The 26,719-nt window shown below is 37.7% G+C and overlaps 1 protein-coding gene across 1 annotated transcript in view; it reads right to left on the bottom strand.

The window, feature by feature from the left end:
• Positions 1–26,719, bottom strand: part of LOC139139494 (neurogenic locus notch homolog protein 1-like) — a 63,508-nt gene that overhangs the window by 7,753 nt on the left and 29,036 nt on the right. Inside the window, exons 2-10 of the mRNA XM_070708408.1 lie at positions 24,234–24,485; positions 22,385–22,507; positions 20,802–20,924; positions 16,203–16,349; positions 13,136–13,252; positions 10,573–10,692; positions 10,047–10,175; positions 7,970–8,092; positions 7,522–7,647 (exon numbers count right to left, since the gene is read on the bottom strand). Of these exons, the coding sequence (XP_070564509.1) occupies positions 7,522–7,647; positions 7,970–8,092; positions 10,047–10,175; positions 10,573–10,692; positions 13,136–13,252; positions 16,203–16,349; positions 20,802–20,924; positions 22,385–22,507; positions 24,234–24,485 (1,260 nt within the window). The remainder of the gene's footprint in view (positions 1–7,521; positions 7,648–7,969; positions 8,093–10,046; positions 10,176–10,572; positions 10,693–13,135; positions 13,253–16,202; positions 16,350–20,801; positions 20,925–22,384; positions 22,508–24,233; positions 24,486–26,719) is intronic.

The raw sequence follows: 26,719 nt of genomic DNA, 5'->3' as shown, positions 1-26,719 counted from the left end.
TTTTAACTCCTAAGGCTTAGGGGTTGTGAGTGATTTTATATGCTGTATAACTGCATTTTTCTGTCACATCTGAATGTAGTGATTACGAAGAAGAACACTTTCATTGCTATTTTCAGGGCAAACTAATAATAGATTCACCAGAAGCTTCGTTGCTAAATTGTTGCTGTATTCACTTAATCATGTCCACTTTGTTGCTGTTAATACCACATGGGCAGCATACCAGCATTTTCTAAACCGAATGACACTCGGCAATTATCCACTGGGAACAGCTTCCAGCCTAAATTAATGACTCATTTGCTCGCCAAGGCATACATTATACAGTAAATTTCCCGTGTCTCGGAGAAAAAATTACTTATTGATTTTGACGTGTTGAAACATTTTGATTTATTATCGACGGTGGCCTATGCCATGGTTCTGTCCAATGTTTGTTAGCCCTGTGTGTGAATGTGTGTGTGTATATATGTCTGTATGTGTTCTTGGCCACACTCTTGTTCTATTAGTAACTTACAATGCTGTGTCAGAGCAAAAGTCCAAGAATTTATCATGTTATATGCTCAAAGATTTAGTCAATGAGTGTGCCATACGTAATTAGCATTAATTTGCATATCGTCCAAGAAATAATATGTTTCCACACTCAATGGCGGGTCGGCACTTCGTGAAAAATTGGTATACAGGTTACTAGTAACCATGCATGGCGAATGGTATTACTTTAACACAGTTGGTCCTTGCAAACAAAATATCTCCTAATTAACATAGCTATTAGCAATTAAATTCTACAGTTCATGGATTACTGAGACAAATCCTGGGCAATCTATCATACAGAATGTTTTACAATATTTTTCCTGTATCTTTCTTAACTCCATTATCCAATACGAACTCTAGGACCATTTGAGTCTTTGCTTGCTAGGGTAATGCCGATAACAACACGTGGATTGCTTTCAGAGCCCTTGTAAAATTAGAGTTGTTAGTCAATTTCGGAATAATGGTTGGTTGTGAATTCCGTGATCAATGTTTGAAACTGCAGCACGAGGCCAGACGATTTTAACAGGTTGGTTGATCAATGGTAATTTCACCGTGACTGAAGACGGACGGTCACCTTTCATTTTTTCTTTATTTTCCACGGCAAGAACTGTTAGACTCTTTTGGAAGGCCCGATTTTTTTGTCATCATCCACACTTTTAACATCAAAGTGATGCCGCATTTGGTATACGATAATGACTAATAGACGTATAAGCTTTTAATAGTTCTAATTACAGAGTAGTGTGTTTTCGTAAGATTCTATTCAATTTAATTCCATTAGTGATATTTGACCTTATCAAAATAATTCATAAATATCGGTGGGTGCCATGTTTTTCGTCGGGTGAAATATAAATAAATGATAAATATATTAAGTAAAATCAAAACAGAACAAATATTGAGGCTCTGATTTTGTCCTTTTCAGCAACCGATAAATGCAAAACAGGTTTGATTTATATTACAGTTTGTTAGGTGTTTTTCACACGTGTTAGATTTATCAAACTTTTCATTTGTTTTCATATCACATGATTGTTTTAAATGGAGCTATGGCCGTTATGTTGATTGGCTAAAAATAGCCCATTTGAAAGCTAAAACCACACAGTTAGGCACGGCCTTGTTATCTGTCAGCCCTTGAGTCATTTGTTTCTACAATATCGATTTCACAACGATTTTGTCACGAATATAGGATCAGGGGTCACAACTATTTAGCTATTTAGCTATCCAACACGTATCGTATCCAACACGATTAACACAAGTTGAAAATTTTCGTATTCCCGGCTCAAATTTGACAATTTCACAACATAACATTAGGTATGCAGCTGTGAAACACTGGAATTCGCTGCCTGACTATCTCAAACAATTGTCAAGTAGACAAGTTTTCAAGTCTGCATTGAAACATCACTTACTGAATTTACATTAAATCTGTGTTTGTTTCTATCCTCCATCACACTTAAGCTTGTACCGAATAGTTATTAGTATACTCACGGGCCATGAACTCGACTAGTCCTTTTAGACTTTTTTCATGGCCCCCACCAGATTTTACAATATTGCAATGTTCTTTTCTTTTCTTTGACTTTGTACAATTCAGTAATACACAGTTTTCTGATAATTTTCATTATTGTACATACTGTGAAGCAACTGGTCAGGTATGTAAGGGTGCCGGAAATCGACAAGTGCGGGGCCAAAGTGAGGGCCAGCACAATCAAAGTGCGAGCGAATGTGAGGGCTTGAAGTGAGGGCTCTCACAATCAAAGTGAGAGCGTATTTGAGGGTTGAGACTTGCGAAAATCAGTACTAAATTCACCTTGATCGAATGAAGACTTGTGATCAAAGTCACTGCTAAAAGCGCGATACGATCTCCACTTGAGTGTAAACGGCGCAGCCCTGTGTATGAGCATGCATGGAGCTACAGCATCGATCGAAGCTTCACGATATGAGCGAACGGCTAATAAAGTACATGACGTCCCTGACGGAAAAAACTGTCAAACACCGTAAAAATATGAATGAGGCATTTTGTAATCTTTACATCGTTGAGTTTCTTTAAGAATATAATGTCTGGCTGATTTTTAAAATCGGCGACTGACTGATCGAGCAGGGATCGCACATTCAAAGTGCTTGTCAAGTGAAATCAAACGCTATATGTGCGACAGGCAGAAATATTAAAACATCAGTCATCGCCATGATTAGGTTATACACTGTCAGGACTGAAAAACACTTTCTTGTAAAGCTTTTAAACTTGAGATAAGCCCATCGATGGATTATCGTTATTGAAATTAATGCCATGACAATAATGACACACGACTGATCACGTCGTTCAAAATCTCAAGTGTCTCTCGACACTCATGAAGGCGCGACTTTGCACAATTTTTAAATAACGGGTATTTATAATCTAGTATCGAAGTTTGACATATCGACAATTTTGGGACTATAGAATCGATACTAGAATCGAATGAACTGTGGTTGTCCCATGGGAAGCCGCGTCTGTGTAACCGCCGATGTTCACCGGCGTTTTTAGGGACTGTAATATCGATACTACACGATACCAGAATAAATTGCTTGGAGCCATGGCACGCCCGGTCTGTTAAATCGACGATATTTACCCGATATTTATCGGCGATTTGGGGATTCTAATATCGATATTAGACGATACTTGAATGACTTGCCCTGTGCCTCGGCACGCCGGATCTGTGAAATCTCCGATATTTACCCTATATTTTTCGGCGATTTGGGGACTCTAATATTGTCGGGAATGGAAATCCGACAGAAATAATGCAAAACAGATAGTTTTTTTCTGTTTATTATCCAGGGTTCTGTACACATACTAATGACGATTTCACAGCGTCAGTTTATGTATTAGTTTATTTGTTAGTTAAATGAAGCCATAACATGCAAATCTGACCTTTCCGTTGTTTTTATTTTATGTCGACTTTAACATTTAACTTTGGTCGTAGACCCTCGAGAAAAACTGTGATCTTCATCGTTACCAGAACATTCACCATGACTGGTATCAAAAAACCCTCAAAATTCTGTGTGTCATTACTCGGAACGTGCCTTGCAAGACCAAAGTGTACATATTCAGAACGTCAGTTTGATCGTTAATGAGATTCAGAGTTATACGAAGTATTGTTGTCGGGGACCGCTTGGCAAATAAACGTAATATATTCCAAGATAGATCGGACAAAAAAACAGCAGTTGCCTGTCCCGTTTTTCTCGAGGGTCTATGGTTTGGTGTATATATAAGCTTAGAAGTTGAACCACGGAATAAAATGTGTGTTGTAGCAGAATTACAGAACACATCGTGTCTGCTTGTCTGTCCATCAGTCACACCAAGACGAATTTCCCTTCGCCACAAATATCGATACTAAACGATACTAGAATGACTTGCCCTGTGCCTTACAGTTCTGGCCAAACCCGACTTCTGAGAAATGACTCTAGCTTCGATACTAGACGATACTGGATTCTGTCAAATCGCAAGTAAATATCCGAATGTATCAGAGATTTCACCACCTCACACTTCTTGCCAAACCCGACTTCCAAGGACTGACTCTAGCTTCGATACTAGATGATACTAGATTTTGTCAAATCGCAAGTAAATAGATATCGGAGATTTCATCACCTTACAGTTCTGGTCAAACCCGACTTCCAAGGACTGACTCTAGCTTCGATACTAGACAATACTAGATTCTGTCAAATCGCAAGTAAATATCCGATACATATCTAAGATTTTACTACCTTACAGTTCTGGTCAAACCCGACTTCTGAGAAATGACTCTAGCTTCGATACTAGACGATACTAGATTTTGTCAAATCGCAAGTAAATATCCGATATATATCGGAGATTTCACCACCTTACAGGTTTGCGTCAGGGTAGCGTCAGGGTTCAGGTGTCCGAATTTAACGTGTTCATCGGGTCGATGGCATGTTCAAGCCGAAAATACCGTGATGTAATATTTTTAGACTCATACTCTCGCCATTGCTGCATTGGTAAGGTTGAAAAAATACGCGGAGTCTTTGAGGTCGGCAGTAATGCTCTGTCTTATTTATTGTTGACAGTACAACCGGCTTAATTTTGAATGTCTGAAAATTTTCAACGGTGAGTTTTAGTTACACGTTCAGTATTTTACGCGTGCGCCCTTCGGAAGCAAAAACTTCCGACTTTTATACAAGCTGATAACTTGCTCCAGACCATGACAATAATTAATTAATTAAGTGTCTAGTTATGACGTTTGACCAATTTCAAGATTAAACTGCAATGATCATTTCGACCACACTCGATATTGACACAAGAGAGAGAGAGAGAGAGAGAGAGAGAGAGAGAGAGAGAGAGAGAGAGAGAGAGAGAGAGAGAGAGAGAGAGAGAGAGAGCGAATGTTACGTATTTTACTGGGAAATAGCCACTGCGTTCAGTTGAAATATGTTTCAACACCACCTTCTTACGATCGACTAAGTCTAGGTTGTAGTAAACGTAAATGCACAAAATGTCTTTGGCATTCTGCATGCCTGTCACAGAGTTTATGTTTATCTCAAGGCTGATTCACGATGCATGCATAGGACGGTGATGCATATTCGTTTTACAGCAAGTGATTCGTTCGGTCGCGATGTGTTGCTCGCCGATAGATTGCTTGTTCTAATCATCAAGTCGTTGGCTTAAAAGTTTCAGAGCCAGAGCGGCACAATCATTTCCGCTACAGACAATCAACGTATGAATGTGATGCAATTCAGGTCGCAGAGCTTTCTGATTATATAGTATGAAACAAAGGAGACAGTCAAATTTCTATCTAATGACTGGTCAATCGCTGACTACACAGAGATAGCTATGATTTCTGTGACAATATATGTGACCATGGGATTGATTCAGTGAACAACATTCAAGGGCTCGTTGACCAAAATGGCATTCTTTATTGAGGTAAAATATCCATCATTGTTAACAAAATGTAAAGGTTACAAGCATTCATGACCCCTGATATTCTGATGAAATTGATCTTTTGAAATGATTATCAAACTTTGTGTACAGAGAAAATAAAAAGCATACTGTCAGTACAAACGTAAAAAAGAATTTGTCATTTGCTGTTGTCTGATTTCTCAGTAGCTATTGAATTTTTTTTATCCTCAAAAAATCAATCATAGAAACCAGACAAGTCTCCAAAAATACATTTTCCCATGATCTTACTTTATCTGGTGAACAACAAGCCACTCTAAAATTTCTTCAAAAAAGTTTCCTCTTTCTTCGAAAATTCTCCGGCAAAAAACTCCGCATACGACGTCATGTCGGATCAGTATCAGAGTTCACGTGCCCAGGTCGTGAACTGGTTTAACTGAAGTCACATTTATCAGTCACGCTATAGTCGTAAGCTTACAATGGTACCAGAAGAAGTATCGCTCGCTTGAGTTGCATGTATTTATAATAAAAAGGATATCAGTGATATTTGAAATGCAATGACTAACAAACACGAAAAGGTTAACGAAAAAGACGGAAGTGATGTAATGATGTCAGATCTGTACGCAGGTCATTGTGTACTCGTTCCGCGCTCAGCCGTTCAACTGTTCACAGAGCTGTGCCGCGCCGCGACCTTGTTCTGGAGATAGTAAGTTTTTATTCAACGTTGAAAACGACTTTGATTCTCATTTTTCGTATGTCTGAGCCCGAATTTGATCGGTTCAAGGCGCCCCTCACTTCAAGCCCTCACATTCGCTCGCACTTCGATTGTGAGAGCCCTCACTTCAAGCCCTCACATTTGCTCGCACTTCGATTGTGAGAGCCCTCACTTCAAGCCCTCACATTCGCTCGCACTTTGATTGTGCTGGCCCTCACTTTGGCCCCGCACTTGTCGATTTCCGGCACCCTTACATACCTCATCTGGTGAAATAAAGCGTCTTCATTCATTCATTCATTCATAACGTAAACCACAGTCCCTGGGGACTGTGTGAAAATCAACGACGGCCCTGTCTACGACGATTATACAGGCTCGAACAAACGCCGAACAACCAAGAGGTTAAACCAGACGATGTTCCTAAGAAATTGTGACTGGAAATATTTCGCACGTAAATAAGCGTTATTCTAAAGCAAGCTCATTTGGAGGAGAAGTGTACATCTTTAGTCGCGACTGCACTACCTCAATGAATCGAAAATTCCCGCCAACTTATCCATTACTTTCCCCTCTCTCACTTCAAACAAGAAAAGTTTGTTTCCGCCTCACTAAAAATCCGAACTGCACTCGGCATACTACAACATTCCTCAATCTTCCTCTCTTTGCGAGATTCTTTGATCATTCCCATCGATAAACTCTGAGAAAACAACAAATATACTAAAAACCGCACTCTGTATTTGCTTCAAGTTGGAAAAGAATGAGATTTCTCTGTCCGATAATGACGCGAAAAAAAATGTCTGTTAACAAACTGCCTGCCCGCAGATTCGAGACAAAAATCTCATCCTGCCTTCAAGGAATTACATTAATAGGAAACATTCTTTACACGAACAGTTTTGTTGGCTACTGCTGAAACAATCCAACTTTGGCTAGTTTTATCCTTGAGGTTCACATTCGCTGATACTTGGACTCAAGTAACTACAATTTGTGAAACTCAACTCGAGGAAATCTGAACTAGGATAAGGCTGACGTCAATAAACGCACATGCGCACTCCAATTTCTTGGAAGGTTCCTAAATATTTGACAGCGGCTCAAAGAATACGTAGAGATATTGTAATATGTGATAACAGTCTCATTTGTTGGGTGTAAAATGGCTGTTGGAAAGGAAAGAACTTAACGTATAGCGATCAAGTTCGTAGCATGTCACATACAGCATCATTTAAAGACCTTATACCTTGTCGTGTGTGCAAGAAGGGAGAGCGCTGATAGATACAGTTATTTGGTGCATCTCCCTTGATAATCTATATCGAGAGTTTATGAACACTTTTTGCAGCAAGAACATTTTGACATTGAAAGATTGAAGCTCACACTATGTTGTTCATGATTCAAATGAAAGATACAAAATATGCAAATGACCTACCGAGGCTCCAGCTACAGTTAGGTCCGATCCACCAGGTGTTACATTGACATGTGTACTGGAGGCAGTCATCGGACGGTGTACAGGTGCCACCGTGTTTGCATGGAGATGATTGGCACGCATCGATACCTGATAAAAATCAGAATCAAAGAATGTTACCAGCCTCGGAGGGATCACACTTGCCAGTATGTTAATCTGCGATATATCCCGAAAATTTTCATATTCTTTTTGCAAATGGGAATGACAAACTTTTTAAAGTGGACATTAGTGCTAAGAAGGTGACATCAGTACACTTTATATATAATAGTGATAAGCGCATGGGAATCCCCAACCCTTCAGCGAAGTGTCGATGTATATTTACATTCGATAACATGGTTTGTCGCGACACCAGTGCGCATGTTGTGCTCAAGAAATTTTCGGCGCAAACTCTTTTACATTTCTCGTGACTTACTAGTTTGGCACTGTTCTCCTGTGAAGCACGTCGGGCACGTACAGTTGTACAGAATGCACGTGCCTTCAAGTGGATCGCAAGTTCCGCCATTTAGACAAGGTCCAGACTCGCAGGGATTGTGATCTGAAATATGAAAGTAAGAAAGATATCATAGGACACGCAAAAATGCAAAATTCTCATTTTTCAAGTATTGATATCAAATATGATGTGTGCCATGCTTCTTATGCTGAATTGGTCACTTCTTTGATAAATACTCGAAAATTGTTTAAAGATAGGGAAATATATTTCCGAATTATCTGCTAAGTTGTTATACAGTGTTCAGAATTCAAAGTAATGAACAATTAATCATATATAAATCTAATGGATTATATTTTAGACAATAAATTTTCAACGCCGAATTACCATTTCTTTGACACCACTGAATTGGAGTGATTTAGTGGTACATTAAAAATAGCCTCGGGCAATTTTCACTTCGACGTGTTTTAAGGGAGCCATTCTTTTAGCGAGTGCGTACGTCTTTTTATTGTCGACCTGACTGTTTGTCATTTTCTCACTGAGAAAAAGAAAACATATTTGCATTTGCAGAACACAACAAGTCCATGATACGTATTTGTTACATATATAATGGCCAACACGAAAAAAATATCCACCGGCCGACCACTCTATCTCTGAACAAGCAGAGCCATACTTTGACTAGTTGGAAATTTGAAACCATCGTAACGGTACCTTTGTCTAGTCCATACGTTTCACTCACCACAGAGACACGATTTACACATGCCCATTGAGGGAGCGTGGATGATTTAACTATGCGCATGGCCACAAAACTCTATTGGTTTGGCCTAAAACTCATCTCTATTAAGGTAGAATGCTCCTCGGCTACAAATATTCGGACTCTCAAACTTTTACAATACATCTGTCTATCACTTGCTGGGACTAATTTATTTCCAAGCTGGTGGAGTAAATAAAATTTACATCAGCTTAGTTTTGTGAAAATCGAAAATTTCATTATTTTAAGAGTTAACACAAGGATTTCAGCCATTTTGAATTTCGAGTGTCGGTAAACATTGGGCAACTTTGTTCCTGAGTACAAAAGTTTGCACAGTGACACCTGACGTTTATTCTTGATTTAGAAAGCGAGATGGTTTAAAGTTTCCTTTAGGAAGTTTGGGCAAAACTTTAAATCTGTTAATTTCTAGGCGCGAACCATCTTAAAACGAAAGTTCGGTGATAGAAAAATCCGAAGACAATACTCATCTGAATTAATGACAAACCGATTAATTGCTGAAATAGGTTATTAGAAATTATATTGCCGATCGGTGTTTGAGCATCAAACACATTGAGAATATATCTCAATTGTAATTTAGTACCTTGTATACGTACGTTTTCCATGAGCGTGACCTTGGCATAGGTGTACGAATTTGCATACAATGATCGAAAATCGATCGAATGATCGCTAATTAATTCAACTGGATGACTTTGTAACTCTTTTGCCAGCCCTTTTTGCCATGGGCATCACTGGCTTCAAAGTTTTATCGAGAATGCTGACACTTAATTTGCATTTACCTCGCCGGCGCCCTTTGAAGCAAATTCACTGCCCCCTGATTGGTTGTCAACCATGCCTTGTCACATTTCTGATAAGCTTGCAAGTTCACTTTAAACATTAGCAAGAGTAATTAACTCTTAGTCATGTTAGAGCCACTTTGTTTACAATATTCAGAGGCACAATCTCATTTACGCTCACAACAGGTCGAACGCTAGATGTTGGGAAGAGGCGGCAAAAAATGCAAGGAATATTCTTCGGATAGTAAAGAGTGAAAAATGTAACACTTTGCAACCTTGCAACCTTGATGTTATCGCAAAGTAGAATATTCACACGACTGTGAACAGAAAAAATGCATAATAACGGAAAGACGCGCATGCTATGCCAACTCCGAAAAAATGCCAAACCTTTGAAACAAAAAACGTCCTAAAAACACCTGCGTGGCTTCAGGCTAATCACTCCTAATTGAATGGTCCGTCCCCTAATAAGTGCACTTTTGGTAAACCCTTTGGACAGTCACTTTATTTTAAAACTTACATTTTTGGCAGACTTTCCCTTCATAGCAGTCGATACATTGGCAATTGTATTCCATGCACGAGTCGGGAACACTGACGCAGCTGGCGTTGTTTCGGCAGGGAGAGTAAAAAGAACACGGGTCTTCAAAATCTGTACAAATAAATAAAAAAATTGACAAGCAACTAATGGTTATTGACAGCTGTCCATAGATTCTTTGATAAGAAATTCGATATGCTGATTTCATGACTTCTCATTGTCGATAGGGAAATGTGTCGCCTTGACTGTGAATGTACTTCTGTTTTAGTCTCAAGTCAAACCAGCGATATGCATTATTTATAGCTCTTAAAATCTACTGCGTAAAAGTTTGGCGCTGTCTGAAATAATTACAGAAGGCTTGTAGTTCAAGAAGCATACTCCAGCAGGTTGAGCAACAATGGTCAATTTATTTCGTTATTGTCTTTTTGTTGTTGTCGTCTTTGTTATCGATGGTGGCGTTGTTGGCCGTGTCGTGTTCAATCGTGGCACCATGGGTTTGGAAATAACTTACATTGGTCGCAGAGTTTTCCTGTATAACACTCATCGCAGACGCAACTGTACTGATAACACGATCTGTCGTCCCGAACACATTCACCGTGTTGACACGGGTTCGGTTCACAGGGATCCAAAACTGTGACAGAAAAGAAAACACAGAATATTGATTGATAGCGATTTGTCGCGGCATTTAATCGGGACACGGTATTTCCGAGTGTCTTTGCTTCGTCTTCTATACTGCCTTAACTACATAATGTTGCGCTAGAACACTGCTTTGACAATTCTAGAAAGATGGGATGTGCGCGGAATGAATTCCACTGTTTGATTGACTGAAATTCTATCGCACCATGTTTAATTACAGAATATTTGCATTGCGATTGGTGGAAAGTTTATGGCGTTGTCACTCCTTTAAAAAATGATAAGCATACCCTGTGATTGTTGAGAAATTTGTTCACATAATGACTTCTGCGCATTTGCTGCAAACTAAGTCTTATACAGAACATGTTTGCACCTTGACACACTGATCTAATCTGCTCATATTGGTATAAATATTCTAAAAAACTGTAAATCATGAGACAGTTACAAAGTATGGAATTTGATAAAAGTATCTGAAGGGTAGCAATAGAATAGCTGGCCATGACGACACTAAAACCTTTAGTTTCTGTTATCGATTCCCATATATGAAACGGGGGAAAAAAACAAACCCGCGTAATTATGAAAGAATTCGCGAACACATGTCGCAGATGTGACGATATTTACATATCATGCGGCATTGTATGTAAATGATTCAGTGGGTTTAACCACCTTGCTCTGATGTACCAAACTGTTACGATGTGACCCGCAAATTCTTACACTGAAGCAATTATACCAGTTGAATTTTGGAGTCTGTTTAATAAGGAAATCATGTCAAACGATTAGCCTGAACTCCTGCAAGACAGAAAGAATATAATGTTCTTTCTCAGATTTGATCAAAGTAGGGTGATTGAATACATTGTCCAAAATACTGTGAGGTGCCATGGTTACACCAGATAGATAGAATAATGTAGTCCAATAAAACTCTTTCCGGCCCTCACTGAGAGATGTTAAACTTTATCGCTGTCAATAGTTTATGAAAGTCGTAAAAGTATTGTAAAACATGGTGATTTATCACTCAGATATCACGTGATGCTGTAGGTTTATCTTGTCGATAAAAGATGATTGATTTTAGAGCGTCTTACCTCAGACTGGGTATTTTTAGAAATCGATTGAAGAAATTGACATGATTTATATGACGTGCTGTTTGTGTGAGTGTGCATTATGCGTCAGATTTCAAATTGAAAATCGAATTTTCCCAAATCCCTTTGAACGGCATAAGGCACGTAATGTTCCTTTGAAGTAAGAATATAAAGTTGACCTAGTAACGAGCTGGGCTCAGTGTATATTTTTTTGCATGAATGCAACTAAGCTTCGCGCGAAATACTTAAATAAGCCACAATCGGTTCCAAATATTCTGAATGTAATACGCATATTTGTTATGCAGTTTCGCTTTGAAAAGTGCCTGCAGGCTTTACAGGATGCAGAATTGTGTGATTTCCCGCCAAAACATTTCCTCATTTCGCAATGATGATGTCAATCACTGAAATTCCAATAAGTTTGTAATTCACTTTCAGATAATTGTCGCCAGGCTTTTCAACATTACGGTCAAAAATTTTTAATGATTTCCCTGACTGGCGGAACCTAAAACCGTATAATTTTGTTGAATATAATTGCAATATATATATTCCAAACAGCCAAGAGAAAATTCTTTTCCATATCCAATTCAAGCAAATACTATTCAAATTATTATAGGATTACCTATTCCATTTATTGATGTTATATTTATCATAATACGGAAGAAATATTGTGAAATTTCATAGCAACTGAAGTTTAGACATTTTGACGTTTCCTGGCTGGTAAAAATTAATTAGTTTTAAATCCGAGCCAAAGAATTTTCACAAAGTTATTTCGATCTGTTTTGAGTCTCTGTCGCTGCTAGCTCGAATTTGAATCGAATAAAAAAACTGACACAATTCACGTGGATAGATTTAAGTGATTACAATTTTATCAAAATCTTTACAATAACATGTACAGGACCTATTCACAAAACAGTCGAAAACGTCCGAAGCTGTCACGGTGTCTTTCACGTTGTTTTCATGAAATCTGTTTAAATTAAGAACACGAATGGTTGAGTCAAATAATTACACTCATTAACAGGTTGGAGCGGGTAGTGTTAGTGTTAGTGGCCATGGGGAGAGGGGAAGCTTAGAGATTTTCAGGTGAGGAGTCAAGAGTCGGGAAAACTAATTAATGGAAGGGCAGTTACGTAACACATTGTAATGATTTTTCTCATAATTAGAATACAATGCCGTGTGCAAAACCCATTAAAATCGGCTGGTTGGCCGCCGCGATACAATCCGACGTTTTGTGACTCTAACTATTACACAGGTAGCAGACATTAGTACTTGCCGACCTCCAGACTAAAGCTGTGTTGAACCTTCGGGTACATTAACGGTCATCGGTTTGTAAAAATGCTGGTATAGCAGCGACACAGATATACTTACGGGATTCACACGTTTCGCCGGTGTAACATCCGGGACAGTCACATCTATAGTCACACGAATTCTCGTTCGGCAGACACACCCCGTGCACACAGGGGTTTGGTTGGCATGGATTGTACACTGTACGACAGAATATGAAAACGAATACGATGAGACACTCAAAGCACACACTGTATGATCCAAAAACGGCATAGTCCTCCCTCCACTGCAAACTATTTGTTACATTAAACGAGTATAGGAAAACTTTATAGATAATGAAAAATAAGTTAAAAGTGTGCATTCCTCGTACAGTTGTCAAACGTAAATTGTTTAATTGTTTAGATGTGTTTGCATGAAGTGTTAAATGTCCCGAAAACTCAATGTAGACTCGATCTTGTCATAAATTTTGTATATATATTTTTATAGAAGACTTTATGTTACAGAGAAATTGCAGTGAGAGAGAGAGAGAGAGAAGGAGAGAGAGAGGGAGAGAGAGAGAGAGAGAGAGAGGGAGAGAGAGAGCACTTAGATAGGTGTTTCATGGAGATTGAAGAAGTGATACGATTATAGGAGAAAAATCATTCTAAAGAACGGATTGTTCGTCAGTTAACGGTCAGAATAATTTGAAATTACACCTTATCTTTCTATTACTATTATTCTTAAGGGAGCTTTCAGTAATTACAGGGGGTGGGCCGGGGGAATTTCGCGAACACCTGTACCGTAAAATGTGACCCTCCCCCTATCCTCCTGTCTTACACGTGACCCCCCCCCCTGTCCGACATTCTAAAACTTGACCCTCCCCCCCAACCACTGCGGTATTTTCCCAAGGAATAACTAAAACAGTATCAGCTAATTTACATAACAATTGGTTCAATTATTATGTTAGGGACAAATTACAGAGGGGAGGGCTGGTGTTTTTGGAGGGACAGTCGCAATTTATCACGCAAGAATTTTTGAAGAGATATGGTATTTCATACATTTGAGGGAGGATCACCATATTTTGTACAACTATAAGAAGGCAAGATGTAGCTGATTTAGTGCTTCATCCAAAAATATCAAATCATAATACATGGAGTCTATCAGGCAAATTATTGACAATTTACCCCCACAAAACATGCTATATCTGTATTTTATATATGTTTGATAATGTATTTAAATGTACTTTGCTTGAATAGGGAAGTAAAATGTGCATTTGTGTACAAGAAATTGATTTCTGAATTTCATCTAAAAAGTTGGTTCACTATCCATGGTGTCTATGATGAAATTATGAATAGTTTTTTCCAATACAAAAATAGGTAAATCTTTGCATTTGTGTACTCTTGATTATTGATATTAATTTTCTTGATTAGACTAGAGTGGTTACAAGTCTATGGTTGTGTAAGAAATTTGATTTTGGAATTTCACTGAAATGTCGATTCACTATGCATTGCTGTCTATGTTGAAACTATGAATAATTTTTTTTCAGTACAAAATAAGATAAATCTGTGCATTTATGTATGCTTGATTATTTAGATTATTGTTCTTTATTAGACTAGAGTGGTTACAAATCCATGATCCTGTAAGAAATTTGATTTTGGAATTTCACTGAAATGTTGATTCACTATGCATTGCAGTCTATGATGAAACTATGAATAGTTTTTTTTCAGTACAAAATTAGATAAATCTGTGCATTTATGTATGCTTGATTATTTAGATTATTGTCTTGATTAGACTAGAGTGGTTACGAGTCCATGGTTGTGCAAGAAATGTGATTTTTGGAATTTCACCGAAATGTCGATTCACTATGCATTGCGGTCTATGATGAAACTATGAATGATTTTTTTTCAGTACAAAATTAGATAAATCTGTGCATTTATGTATGCTTGATTATTTAGATTATTGTTCTTGATTAGACTAGAGTGGTTACAAGTCTTTGGTTGTGTAAGAAATTTGATTTTGGAATTTCACTGAAATGTCAATTTACTATGCATGGCTGTCTATATGATGTGCACATATTTTGTTGGTGATTTCCAATTCAGGAAATATCACATGGATAATCAAAGTTTTGGCCATAAAATCAGCTTCTGTCAAAAAAGACCCTCCCCCAAAATAGGTTAATAAAAAGTGACCCCCCCCTTGAAATGTTTTCTAAAAAGTGACTTTCCCCCCATTCCCCCGGCCTACCCCCTGTAATTACTGAAAGCTCCCTAAATATCCTGAAAACTTAAGATTTACAACGCTAGTCGTCTAGCTACTGGCGATAGTCAACTTAGCAATGCTGTTCGTCTCCGAATTATTCTGATAGGAGATAGCAGCTAGTTGTGTATGGGTGCCCCGCCTCGTTATCATATTGGCCATACGTCACTGCTAATAAAAGAATATGTTGTAATTATCGAAAGCACCGCCGGTCAACATTTTAAGACTATCTTGAAGGAAATAGTTTGCAATTTGCGAGAAATAATTTGAATGCTATTCCGGATTGTTATCAATAATTGATTGGAATTTACGCAAAAGTGTGAACTTTCGCCCGATAATCTAGAGCCACGCAGTTGACACCAATTGAGCGCAGTGATTGTCCACAATAATGAAGAAAATCTGAATGCACAATCACTCCTGACTTCCAAAACCCTTAGGCATTACCTTGAGACGGTCGTCATTCACGCCCTAAGTATATCAAGTTTGGCGTAATTGTTTCGGATTCAATTTGCTCCTACTGAGAGTCAGCAGAAGGGAATGATAGAACGGCCAGTGATAAAAATGTGTTGCAACGCGTGTATGTTTTGAAGGTGCTTGATTTAATCCATTTGCCAAATGGGATCTTAACATATCTAATGGCATTTTTCGAAAACATACCTAAAGGCGTGTACAGCTTACTTAAATGCTCTGACTCGCTCTGATCCATGATCTTTGCCAACAGTATACAATATAAGGAACAAAATACCAAACCAAAATAGTTACTTTTAAAAACAATTTTTTAGACCTGGATTAAATAAGAAGGTGCACGATTTATGTTATTCTTATTAAACGGGATCACTTTAGTCTACAGCATGCTATAGAAAAGACAGAAGAATAAACTTGAGCGAAAAATCTACAGAAACAAATAGCGACCCACCTTTTTCGCAGTCTTTGCCGATGAAACACCCGTCTACTGGGTTATTGCAACGGCACTCGTAATCATTGCATAGCTCTCCCAAAGGTACGCAGGAAGTGTTGAACCCCTCTTTTATAGGACATGGGTTAGAACGACAGGCGTTGTTATCTGCAGATGATGAGAAATCAGTTTTTGTTTAAAGGCGCCCTTCTCAATCCCAGGTTCTCGCATTAGCAAATGTGTCAATAGCCCATTAACAGTTTGTCATTCTTTTGTTTTCCATTGAATATTTCATCAAGTAAATAATATTTATATAAGATAAATCTGATAATTGAGTGGGGGCTTTAAGCAATATACAAGCAATCTGCATTAGACTATTAATAAATTGAAAAGTATAAGAAGTTACGATCCAAAGATTATGTTAAGTGAGTATTTTTAATAACTAGACCAATTGCAACACTGTCTCGTGTATTTCTGCTTATTTAAAAAAAACCATTTGATTCGGCCGTACAATTGCAACTGGGCATTTGATGAGCGCAAATTAAGGTTGTTCTATAGCTAACTTTATGCTGTGGCGTCTTCACCAGTTCGCGGTACAATGATCGCAACGCAGGCAAGTTTTATCAGCAAGGTTGTAATTTCTTGGATAGCAATGCCGTGTCGAGTTCTGGCTGATCAAACTAAACACACACAGACACTATACACAATAAATTACTTTTAAATATAATGTTCAACCAACTCCAAAGGGATACAAGGAAGGGGTATCTGTTGTTTATTCATGTTGTCTAGTTATAACTGACTTATTTTCCATGAATTGAAATATTTTTCAAAATGGCACCATCTCATAAAAACACGTATTTAAAAAAACCCCAAAATATCAAATCTAATAACTAAATGATGTCTTCTCAAAACGTCTTATTTTTCATTATAGTTCGACGTCGACATTTTTACAAGCCACACTTGAGCTGATGAAATGTAGCAATATACCAAATATGGAAGAATTGCCTCGGTCGTCTTGTTGTGACACGCTCTCTTTGAGTGTTAATGCACATCTGACAGTCGTCACTGGAATCATTCTGGTGATGGCATTGGACGACTAATCTTCAGAGTGCGTTTAGATTCGGAACGGACAAAAAAACACGCTTCCCCTTCAAATTTGAACATCTCGTTAAAATGAAAAAGATAGAAAGTAGCAACCCATTACTTCAATTGAATTAACGGGACGAGACAGGGGTACACACTACGAACATTTTCATTCACCGTGAATATGTCCTCGTCTCTAAGTAATACATGATTGCATGAAGACCACACTGTAAATTCATTACCTAATAACCATGGAGCATTTGATTTCGAACATATTGAAGAAATGACGTCGTCGACTGACGGATGGACATGGGTGCGCTTGACATCCTTTTACGCAACGACGTGTAATTTTTCTGCTATATTAAATCCTCGTATAAGATTTAATAAGGCCTCTGCGTACAAATATTCTACAGTCCCAAGGACTGCAAAAGCTTCTTGACGGTTCTCATGTATACATTTTGTGTAAAAAAGGCGAATGTTATCAGTGTTGCTCGAAGACACGGAACTATTTTTATGTAGCAGACAACAGATCAGTGCGCTGATTCGAACTCTGGTCGTTTCGTGTTCAGCTAATTTCTTTGCCGCCACATTAATCACCTTCAACGAGACTAACTCTAAAACGTATTTGTTGACGATAATTTCTACCACTTGACCCTGAAGATGGCTGATATTAATGCACGTGGTACACATACACTATACACTGTCAATGAATTCACACACGGCTTCAGACAGCAGAGCGTCAAAGTCTCACAGTCTATCACACACTATCACGCATTCATCTAGTCCATCAAATGTTAACTTTCAAAGCGGCCTGATGAAAGCTTCTTTGCAACATCCTGATGCCGTCAGGTCGACAGAACACCTTCGACTGATTTCCCGAAAGATATTTTTAGCCACTCGCTTGGGTATAAACAACAGAATGCTAATGACCAATAAACTCTGACATTATATATATGTCGTCAATGTGACAATATTTTATTGAACATAGCAGACACGAACGCCTGTTTTGATCATCAGCGAGTGCGAATTAGCAAAATTACGGCATTCCATATAGATTAATATTTAATTTGGCAAAAATATCCATCAAAACTGAGTTAATTAACTGATTAGTAAGGTACGTCGCTGCTCAATTATATTTCATCAACGATAGGCACATTATTATTACAAAATCATTCACTTTATTAAGCGAGCTGTCATGTATTTATAGTCAGCGTGCCTGGTGTGACAATTATCACTTTGATGTACCCGAGTTCAGATGAAGTTGCCGGTTATAGGTCATGCCTCCGGACAGCATAGCCAGCATCTCCGCTAAATCACTGCCTATAAGCCTCGACGAGTCACTGATAGAGCGCCGCAAATATCCAGCGACGACTTTCTCTCACGTTCAGTACACCCCATCAGAGACTCAACAATACATTTGTCAGTCGCCATGACAGCTGCCAAAGTCGAGGAGTTTGTTGTATTTTCTCAGTACTGTCCTCGCCATGATTAAACAACGGAGTAAATTACAATCCGATTAAATAAATCGATAGCTTTTATACACATGAATAAATCGCACAGAAGACAGGCAATAAATATCTTTTACGCTCAGGAAAGGTTTGCTCGCAATCTACATACAGATTGCAGAGTCTAGATTTACAAAACTCTGATTTCCTCTGTCTTACTAGACGAATTCAAAGCCAGCTTCTATCCACTTTCAAACGTATCACACGTTTCGTTGGAAAATTGGAAGATTTCAAAAGTCTGTATTTTGTAAGGAAATTGTCCATATTTAACTGATAAACCCCGTTGAAAGACCCTTTCTTCTTGAAGACAGAGCGAAAGTATTATCCATTTTTCGATAAATGACTTCTTTGAGAATTATTTTTACTCAAGCGACAAGCAATGACCGTTCGTGAAAGAGCTAAATAAATATTACCTAACTTGAAGCAAGAATTCTTTGTACTATCAACAGAAGTTCCTGATACGGGAACTTTCATGACGTAACTCTTTTGTCAATTTATACAAAAGTGAGATCTTTTACAAATCAGCGAGAGTACACGTTGTCATCAGCGTAAAGTGATCATACGATGACGTTATACATCTAACGTAAAACACAAAATGATCACCTGTGTGTTCCTGTTTTTTGACAACGAAAGAGGCGCAATTCAGTTGGGAATTTACTTTACAAAACAAGAAACACACGAAACAAATGTGAGCAAAAACGTGATACAAAAACTTGACCCCAATTGTTCGATTCAGAATCGCAATGGGCGCGCGTGGAGACGGTCAAAAAAACAAACACACTTGACTTTTGTCATATACATAAGCTTACATACATACATACATACATACATATATATATATATATATATATATATATATATATATATATATATATATATATATATATATATACAATATCCAAAATTAGTGGTTAATTGAGTTGAATCCAACTAAAATGAAATAAGTCTTATTACGGCCTGGCATTCTATAACATCAATAACATCAGACATTACACACATACTGGCTGTGTTGACAAGTTGAATACTGGGTATTTCGATATCGGGGGGCATGGTTGGGGGTCGAACAAGAAACTGCGTTTTACGAGCACAAGTAATATGATGGAATGTACTTCCAAAAGACAACTAATGGTGGTTAAAGTTTGCTTATCCTTGTGACCATCTCTGACCCCATACGTCAGACAAGTTCATTTGATGAATGCAGCTGTCGGAACGTCAGTGCCAAACGACAGAAAAACGAATGTCATCATTGTAATTTCCCAGAAGATGATCGAACAACATGCACGCATAATTAAATTTAAATGCGCCATTCTATAATTAGGCTGCTTTCTGCTGTGAGTCGATGACCTTGCGATGCCTCGGGGTCGGTCTCAGTTATTTTGCCTTTCCCTAACGGAGGTGGAAAACGAAATATACGGGCCTTTGTGGCGCCTCAAAATTTTCAACGTCGGCATAATCTCCCGTGAACATTACTCTTTGGTAAGGGTTACTTTGAAATTTAAATTGATGGCCATATGGAGATAAGATTCCTCCCCGGAGCATTTAATTTTGTCGAAGATTAAGCTTTGCATCATCCCGACATTGTAATGAAGGTTATATCAATCAGGCATACATTTCTCTGAACAAAGATAATCATGGGAATTCAATTCTAAGCGGACTATACTCTTAGCAGTCATCACCATTTTGTAATGTAAATTTTTGCTTCTTCGAAATATCAGGTGACATTATTTTGTCAGTTGTACAAAATTTCTAACTTTCCAAAAAGGTCATGAGGAATACAACATTTTCCTCAGTACTCGTCAGTTGTCAAATTATTTGCCCTTTTTATAGGTCAAACTAGGTTACAATAGCCATCCGACATTCTAAGGACAGTTCACAAATTGCCAAGTGAGTCAATGCTAAGGTATACATATAATGGATGATGGTGTTAAACAATAGTCCTGCCTCGTGAAAGGAGTCAGGTCGCCTGTGACGTTGATTAAACCGAGAAGAGGGAAAACAGCATTAGAATATAAATTATTCACACGGCAATTACCTATTTCACAGCTGTAGCCTGTGTAACAGTCAGGACACTGACACTGGTACTCGGTACAAGAGCCTTCCTTCAGAGAACACACACCTCCATTCTGACACGGATTGCTCTCGCAAGCCGCAGGACCTTCAAGAAGAGAAACATCAACAAAATCGGTTTTCATCTTGTCAAGCAATGTCATTCACATGCAAATGGCTAAATGAAGATCATGAAGTTGATTGAAGTAACTGTATTGGTAGTGATGGCACTGAAAGTAAAGATGGTTCGGAGGGAATATAATATGTGCAACCTTAAACACATATTGTATACGTTTTGACGTTATTCTTATTTGTATCATTACATTCATGCCGATATACATTTTCTGGAAGAGAAATAACAATAAGTCTGTTCTCTTGATTAAATCGCACGGGTTGTCTGTTAAACAGCGCTTCGGAACGATATCACCCTGTTTGTTGTTACAACTGTCAATTAAAGAGCATTTGGGTTTCAAGGTACGAATGTTATGACCCCATTATTCCGAATTAAATGAATATGAAATGAATATTCATATGTTATAAGAAACATAACCTTGCTGATGTATACGTTGAAAGCGTTGTATGTCTGTCTGTCTGTCTGTTTGTTTGTTTGTTTTTTATTTGTCTTCTTATCTGTCTTTATGTACATGTCCACTTATCAACCAAGAACTTCGAAAATAAATTCATGGGACCCCAATATCAATTAAAAATTTACAGAACCTCACCACATATTATGAGTGAATTAGAATTCAAGGATGACGGAACGTGACAGATCGCATCCCAATGTGTGATCCTCGTAAAAAGTAATATCTTCCGACAAACATGCCGATTCGACCTTTTCTCAAAGGACTCATTAAACAAGAGGCAAGAAACGTTCAGGCTCATTGCCACAAAGTTTACGAGAGCGGCAGAACAAAAATATTATTCTTTGCATCTGATGCTGTTAATTAACATGCTGCGCCAGGCAATTAATCATCATCAACAGGTAGAGTCTATAACTCCACACAATCTACCAATTAGGGTCTGGGCAGGATGGTTTCTAATTGCGGAAACACTGTTGATGATCACGAGACCTTAGTAAATTCTAGTGAAATGACAAACGAGATGCCTCTAAACTTTATAAATTAAAATGAATGGCTTAATAGTGTATTGAAGCAATATTTTTGGCATGAAAGGTTTTATTCAAGATACATAATACTTTTTTCAAAGGGCTACCTAGGGACAAAAATTTCAATGGTTGACATAATTTCGACGCGCTGTTTCTTCATAGGTTAAAAACATTCTTTCTTTCTTTTTTTGGAACAGGGTATAAGAATTGTTTATATTCTGCATCAAAAATGGAGTACGGATATTTAGTAACCTGTTCAAATTTCAGACGATTGCCGCTGTTAACAGCAAGATGCACAACACGTCGGTTGACCAACAAGGTTGGTCTACTCTTTCCATTCAGAAACTGTAATGACCATTCTGTATCTAGTTTTCATTTTGAAGGGGAATGTACATTTTGATCAGTTTTTCAGGGATTTTGTCGAATTTTCTTTACATGGAAGAGAAAACATAGTCGCTACATACCGTATTCACAATGTTCACCGGAGTAACATTGCGAACAATAACAGCTGTAGGCTGTGTACAGACCAATCACCAGTTGGCAGACTCCGCCATTTTGACAGGGATTGTTGTCACACGGATTCTTGGCTGCAAAAAAGCAGAGCAACAGAAAAGGTAGACATCAAACTAAGTCAATGCTGGACCTCTGAAAGTTTTGTCGAAATTTTATACATAAACAGACATGTCTCTCTTGCAAAAATAAAGTGAATTTTCTTTTAATTTTCTTGACGGCATCATTGTTCACGGGCGTGCAGTGTTGCAGAAAGGTCCTAAGAGGCTTATGTGCTATTAACTAGAGTACAGAATCAACCATATGGCATGGCTACAGATGAAATCCCTTTAATGAAACAAGGAACAAATTTCCTGCCGAACAAACTTTAAGTGGTGAAGGTGTTTGTGTAATTTATTCACGTTACACGTGAAAGTCCAGACAATGAGACTCCTGGTGCAGATACGACAGCGGCCTCGGTTTAATTGGAAGATGTACAATCTGTAAATAATGTAGACGAGCGGAGCTTAAACGTAATTTGTACAAGGTTTGAATGCACTCTGATGGCATTCAACCCTGCAGGGGCAATGCCTTCTAGTGTTTAATTTGGGCTATCGAAGACGATGAAGGTGGCACTTTAAGCAACTGCCGTGGTGTATGCAAGACATTTGGTATATAACATGCAGGCAGTAAAACTGTGCAGAGAAGCAACACTGCTATCTCAAATCGATCATAACCACTTGCTGAAACGTCTAAATAGGGCAATTCGATTCTTCTAGAAACATTTATGAAAAGTACACATTGGAAAAATTTGTTTCACCCGGTGCAAACAAAATTGCCAGAACATAAAAGTTAAGATAGAGTCATACACGTTTCCCTATCAGTGTCAAAATTCAGGGGTACTGTAGAAAGGTTTTCGATTATATTTTGCGCATTCAAATTTCCAATCCATTGTATTTAGATTCCTTACTCTTAAGACTGGGGAAATCGAAGTTATAGGTTATTGTACAATTCTATGTTGCTTTGATCGAAAATTTCGCCAAACAAGTCAATGAGACAGTATGGTACATACTTCAATAGATAAACGTTTAACCTTTCTATGAAATAGAAATAGAGTGATAATAAAGTGCATTTTGTCATGCAGTGTTTGGTACCCTCGGTACTCCATAACCGTGTTATGTTTAACACAAATATAATCTATAAGCTGAGGCAATTGTTAGTTTTGATTACCTAAGCCTACTGTCCATAAAAATATGGCAGTAATTGTTTGACTCGCCCGTATATTTAATTTGGCAATGCGTTTAAATTGCTTATGTTTGACGAAAAAGAGATCCACGGCTTGTAGACATAAAAAACTCAATGTTTGAACAAGATGTTCTCATCTCTAGGTATGAATTCAAAGCTGCCATTGACCCCACTGTGGTTGAGAATAGTTATTTGTTATGCTTTTAACGACTGCATTGGTAAGCAAAACGATCATGCGTTTATTTATGTTGACGACACAATATTTTGCATGCTTTATCGTCTGTCACTATATGTGTTCCGAAATTTTATATTACATTCTGCATATTTTGTCACCGGGGTAAACACAAGTCTGACAATAATATAGAAAGTGTAATGAATGAAACTAGGCGAAAAAATACCTTATATCTATTTGAACATATTGGCGTAAATGCCAGTCCCTTTTCTATAATGGGTTTTCTATGACGTCATTAAATATTTCAATGAATAATGATCATATTATGATCATGATCATGAAAATATAAAAAATGAATAAATAAAATTATGCAGTATAATTGAAATATTGTCAAATTTAAAACTTACTCGTTGATCTTGTCACGACCGCTGTCTCATTCCTACCGTTGATAAAAGCTGAAACCGATATTCCGTATTGCGTTGCTGGTATAAGTCCCGTGAAGCTGTGCTCGGTCTGTGTTTTGTCCACGTGCAATGGAAACTCCCCGCCATGCGGTGGATCCAAAAACACAAGGATGTCATCTCCGGTGATCACGCCTGATATCCGCCATTTCGTCAAAATAACTGTCGGGCTGACGTGTGTTATTGTCAGAAGAATGTCTACAAAGGAAGAGAAAAGTGGGCGAGTTTAGTGACACGTTGCAGGTTGTGTTTGGGTTTTCACTGGAGTATGCCTTGTGGCATCACTTGAAGCGTTTGTTCGATGTAATTTCGTATATTTTCTGTTACCAAACATTTCAAAATCATCAGACGGTATATAATCAATACAAACATGAGTAATAATAAAAGCTGAAAGGAATATTACTATTGATTATCATGTCCATATTGAAGGAAGCGCAAAAATTGCTCTCGAAAATGGCATAACACAAAAGTGATGGATTCACGTTGGAAACGTTTGCCAAACTATAGAATTCGTAAACTCATCAACATATGATGCGCGAAGATTTGATGATACAACCTTTCGTTCTGTTTAAATGCGCGTTTCTTAATTTCTCTGTCGTCCCTTTTTGCGTGAGTATAGTGTCTTTTTACAAAAGTAAGGGTTACATCTGATAATTTCATGTTATAATTCATAGTCTATACATATCCTATTCATAGCCTATACATAGTCCATACAAATCGACATTTTAATTGAACATTAGTGAACTTTCTACCTAAAAGTAAGCAATCGGATTTGCAAAACATTAAACATGCCACGAAATGAAAACCATAAATCCAAAAATATGGTACACAATAAAATTCATTTTAAAGCGACATTACGGATGATACTACAGGAACTATACGTTGCTTTGACCCACAATTTAGAGTTATGAATTTAATACCTAGTTTTAAAGTATCAATTTGCCAAGATAAAATGAGACAGGCCTTCGCTAGTGACTAAAAGTTCTCTAACTATGACAATTTCACGTTATATATCATTTATTATACAGCTGATTGACACATTTTCCCATGAAAGTTTGACAGGCATTCAAGAGGAAAAGGGTTATGTTAAAATACTTCTGAAGAAAGTTTATAGAATAAAGATAACAGTTCTTTCCATCAATTCATTGTTTGACTTGGATTTTTTTAAAACTCACGATGTCATTAGTGTTGCGATCCCGTTTGAGTTTATTGACATGAATAGGACTTAGGTAATTTTGACACGAAATGTTTAATCACTTCTTATATATACAATGGTTGCTCGAGACTGCATCAACGTTTCCTTAAGCCGATAGTCACTTTTGTCATCGTTGCATTTTATCGTCATCAAATTATCAAACAATTTTACTAAAGGGAGGCAACACGGGGCAGCTGCAGAGTTTATGGCACTTGACTCACTATCGATGGACGGTGAGTTTGAGACCCAATTAGTCCAGAGAAGCGTAATCACTATCGAAGGATCGTGAGTTCGACACTACAGCATGCTGTTGTGCCCTTGAGCGAGGCACTTTATTCCTCTGATGGCTATAGTGGTATCTCAACCTGTAATTCGGCTTTCGACTGTAAGATGACGGATTGGATAAAAAATCAAGTAGAAATGTCACGATGACCGTTTAAAACCGAGGAGAAGTGAATGGATGGCGATGTTATTCGTAAAACTTTGAAAAAGAAGACCAAGTGTTCTCGCTATTGCCTTATTATCATCGGATTTAATGTAAAAAGACTGATAACAAATATCGTTCTATATTGAACTGTAAATTTACATAAAATATATGGGTGTTTGTCGTCTAGTGTTTACTGGATTAGAAAACATTGCATTACATTTTAATGAAGAGCAACAATATACAGACTTTGCCTTTTTTCACTATGTTTATCTTGATTGGCATCAGAGATGGAAAGTGATAGCACGTTATTGTAAGTACAGTTCATTAAAAGTGATATTTTTGATTCACTACTGTTCTAACCAGACATCGTTCTTCTGAGTAGCAAAATTGTCTGTAAATCTCAAAAATTGCCTGTAAATCTGAAAAGTAACAATCGTTTGAGTCCGAATGTTGCATAAGTATTTGGCTTTGTAACGATCGATGTGCGGACTACATTAATAGAGGATGGATGAACGGATGAATGAATGGATGAGTGAGTGAGTGAGTGAGTGAGTGAGTGAATGAATGAATGAAGTAGAAAGAAGAGGAGCCAGGACACAGCTGTAAATAGATTCATTTAAAGTATATAACCGAATCGACATGCAAACCTTTATCGAACTACATATATGTATCTTTGTGATCTATTGACGAGAAAACCACAAAAAACACAAGACTATTACGACGATTAATATTCCCCCTGAGAATTTCTCCGACACGTGATTTGAATGTCTTTGAAAGATCTCTTTGAAAGATCGTGACTCTGACAAGTGA

Source organism: Ptychodera flava, chromosome 8 (assembly GCF_041260155.1).
Source record: "Ptychodera flava strain L36383 chromosome 8, AS_Pfla_20210202, whole genome shotgun sequence".
In the NCBI taxonomy this organism is placed as follows: Eukaryota; Metazoa; Hemichordata; class Enteropneusta; family Ptychoderidae; genus Ptychodera; species Ptychodera flava.
The sequence above is the reverse complement of the archived record's forward strand: the minus strand, read 5'-3'. Positions and strand labels throughout refer to the sequence as shown.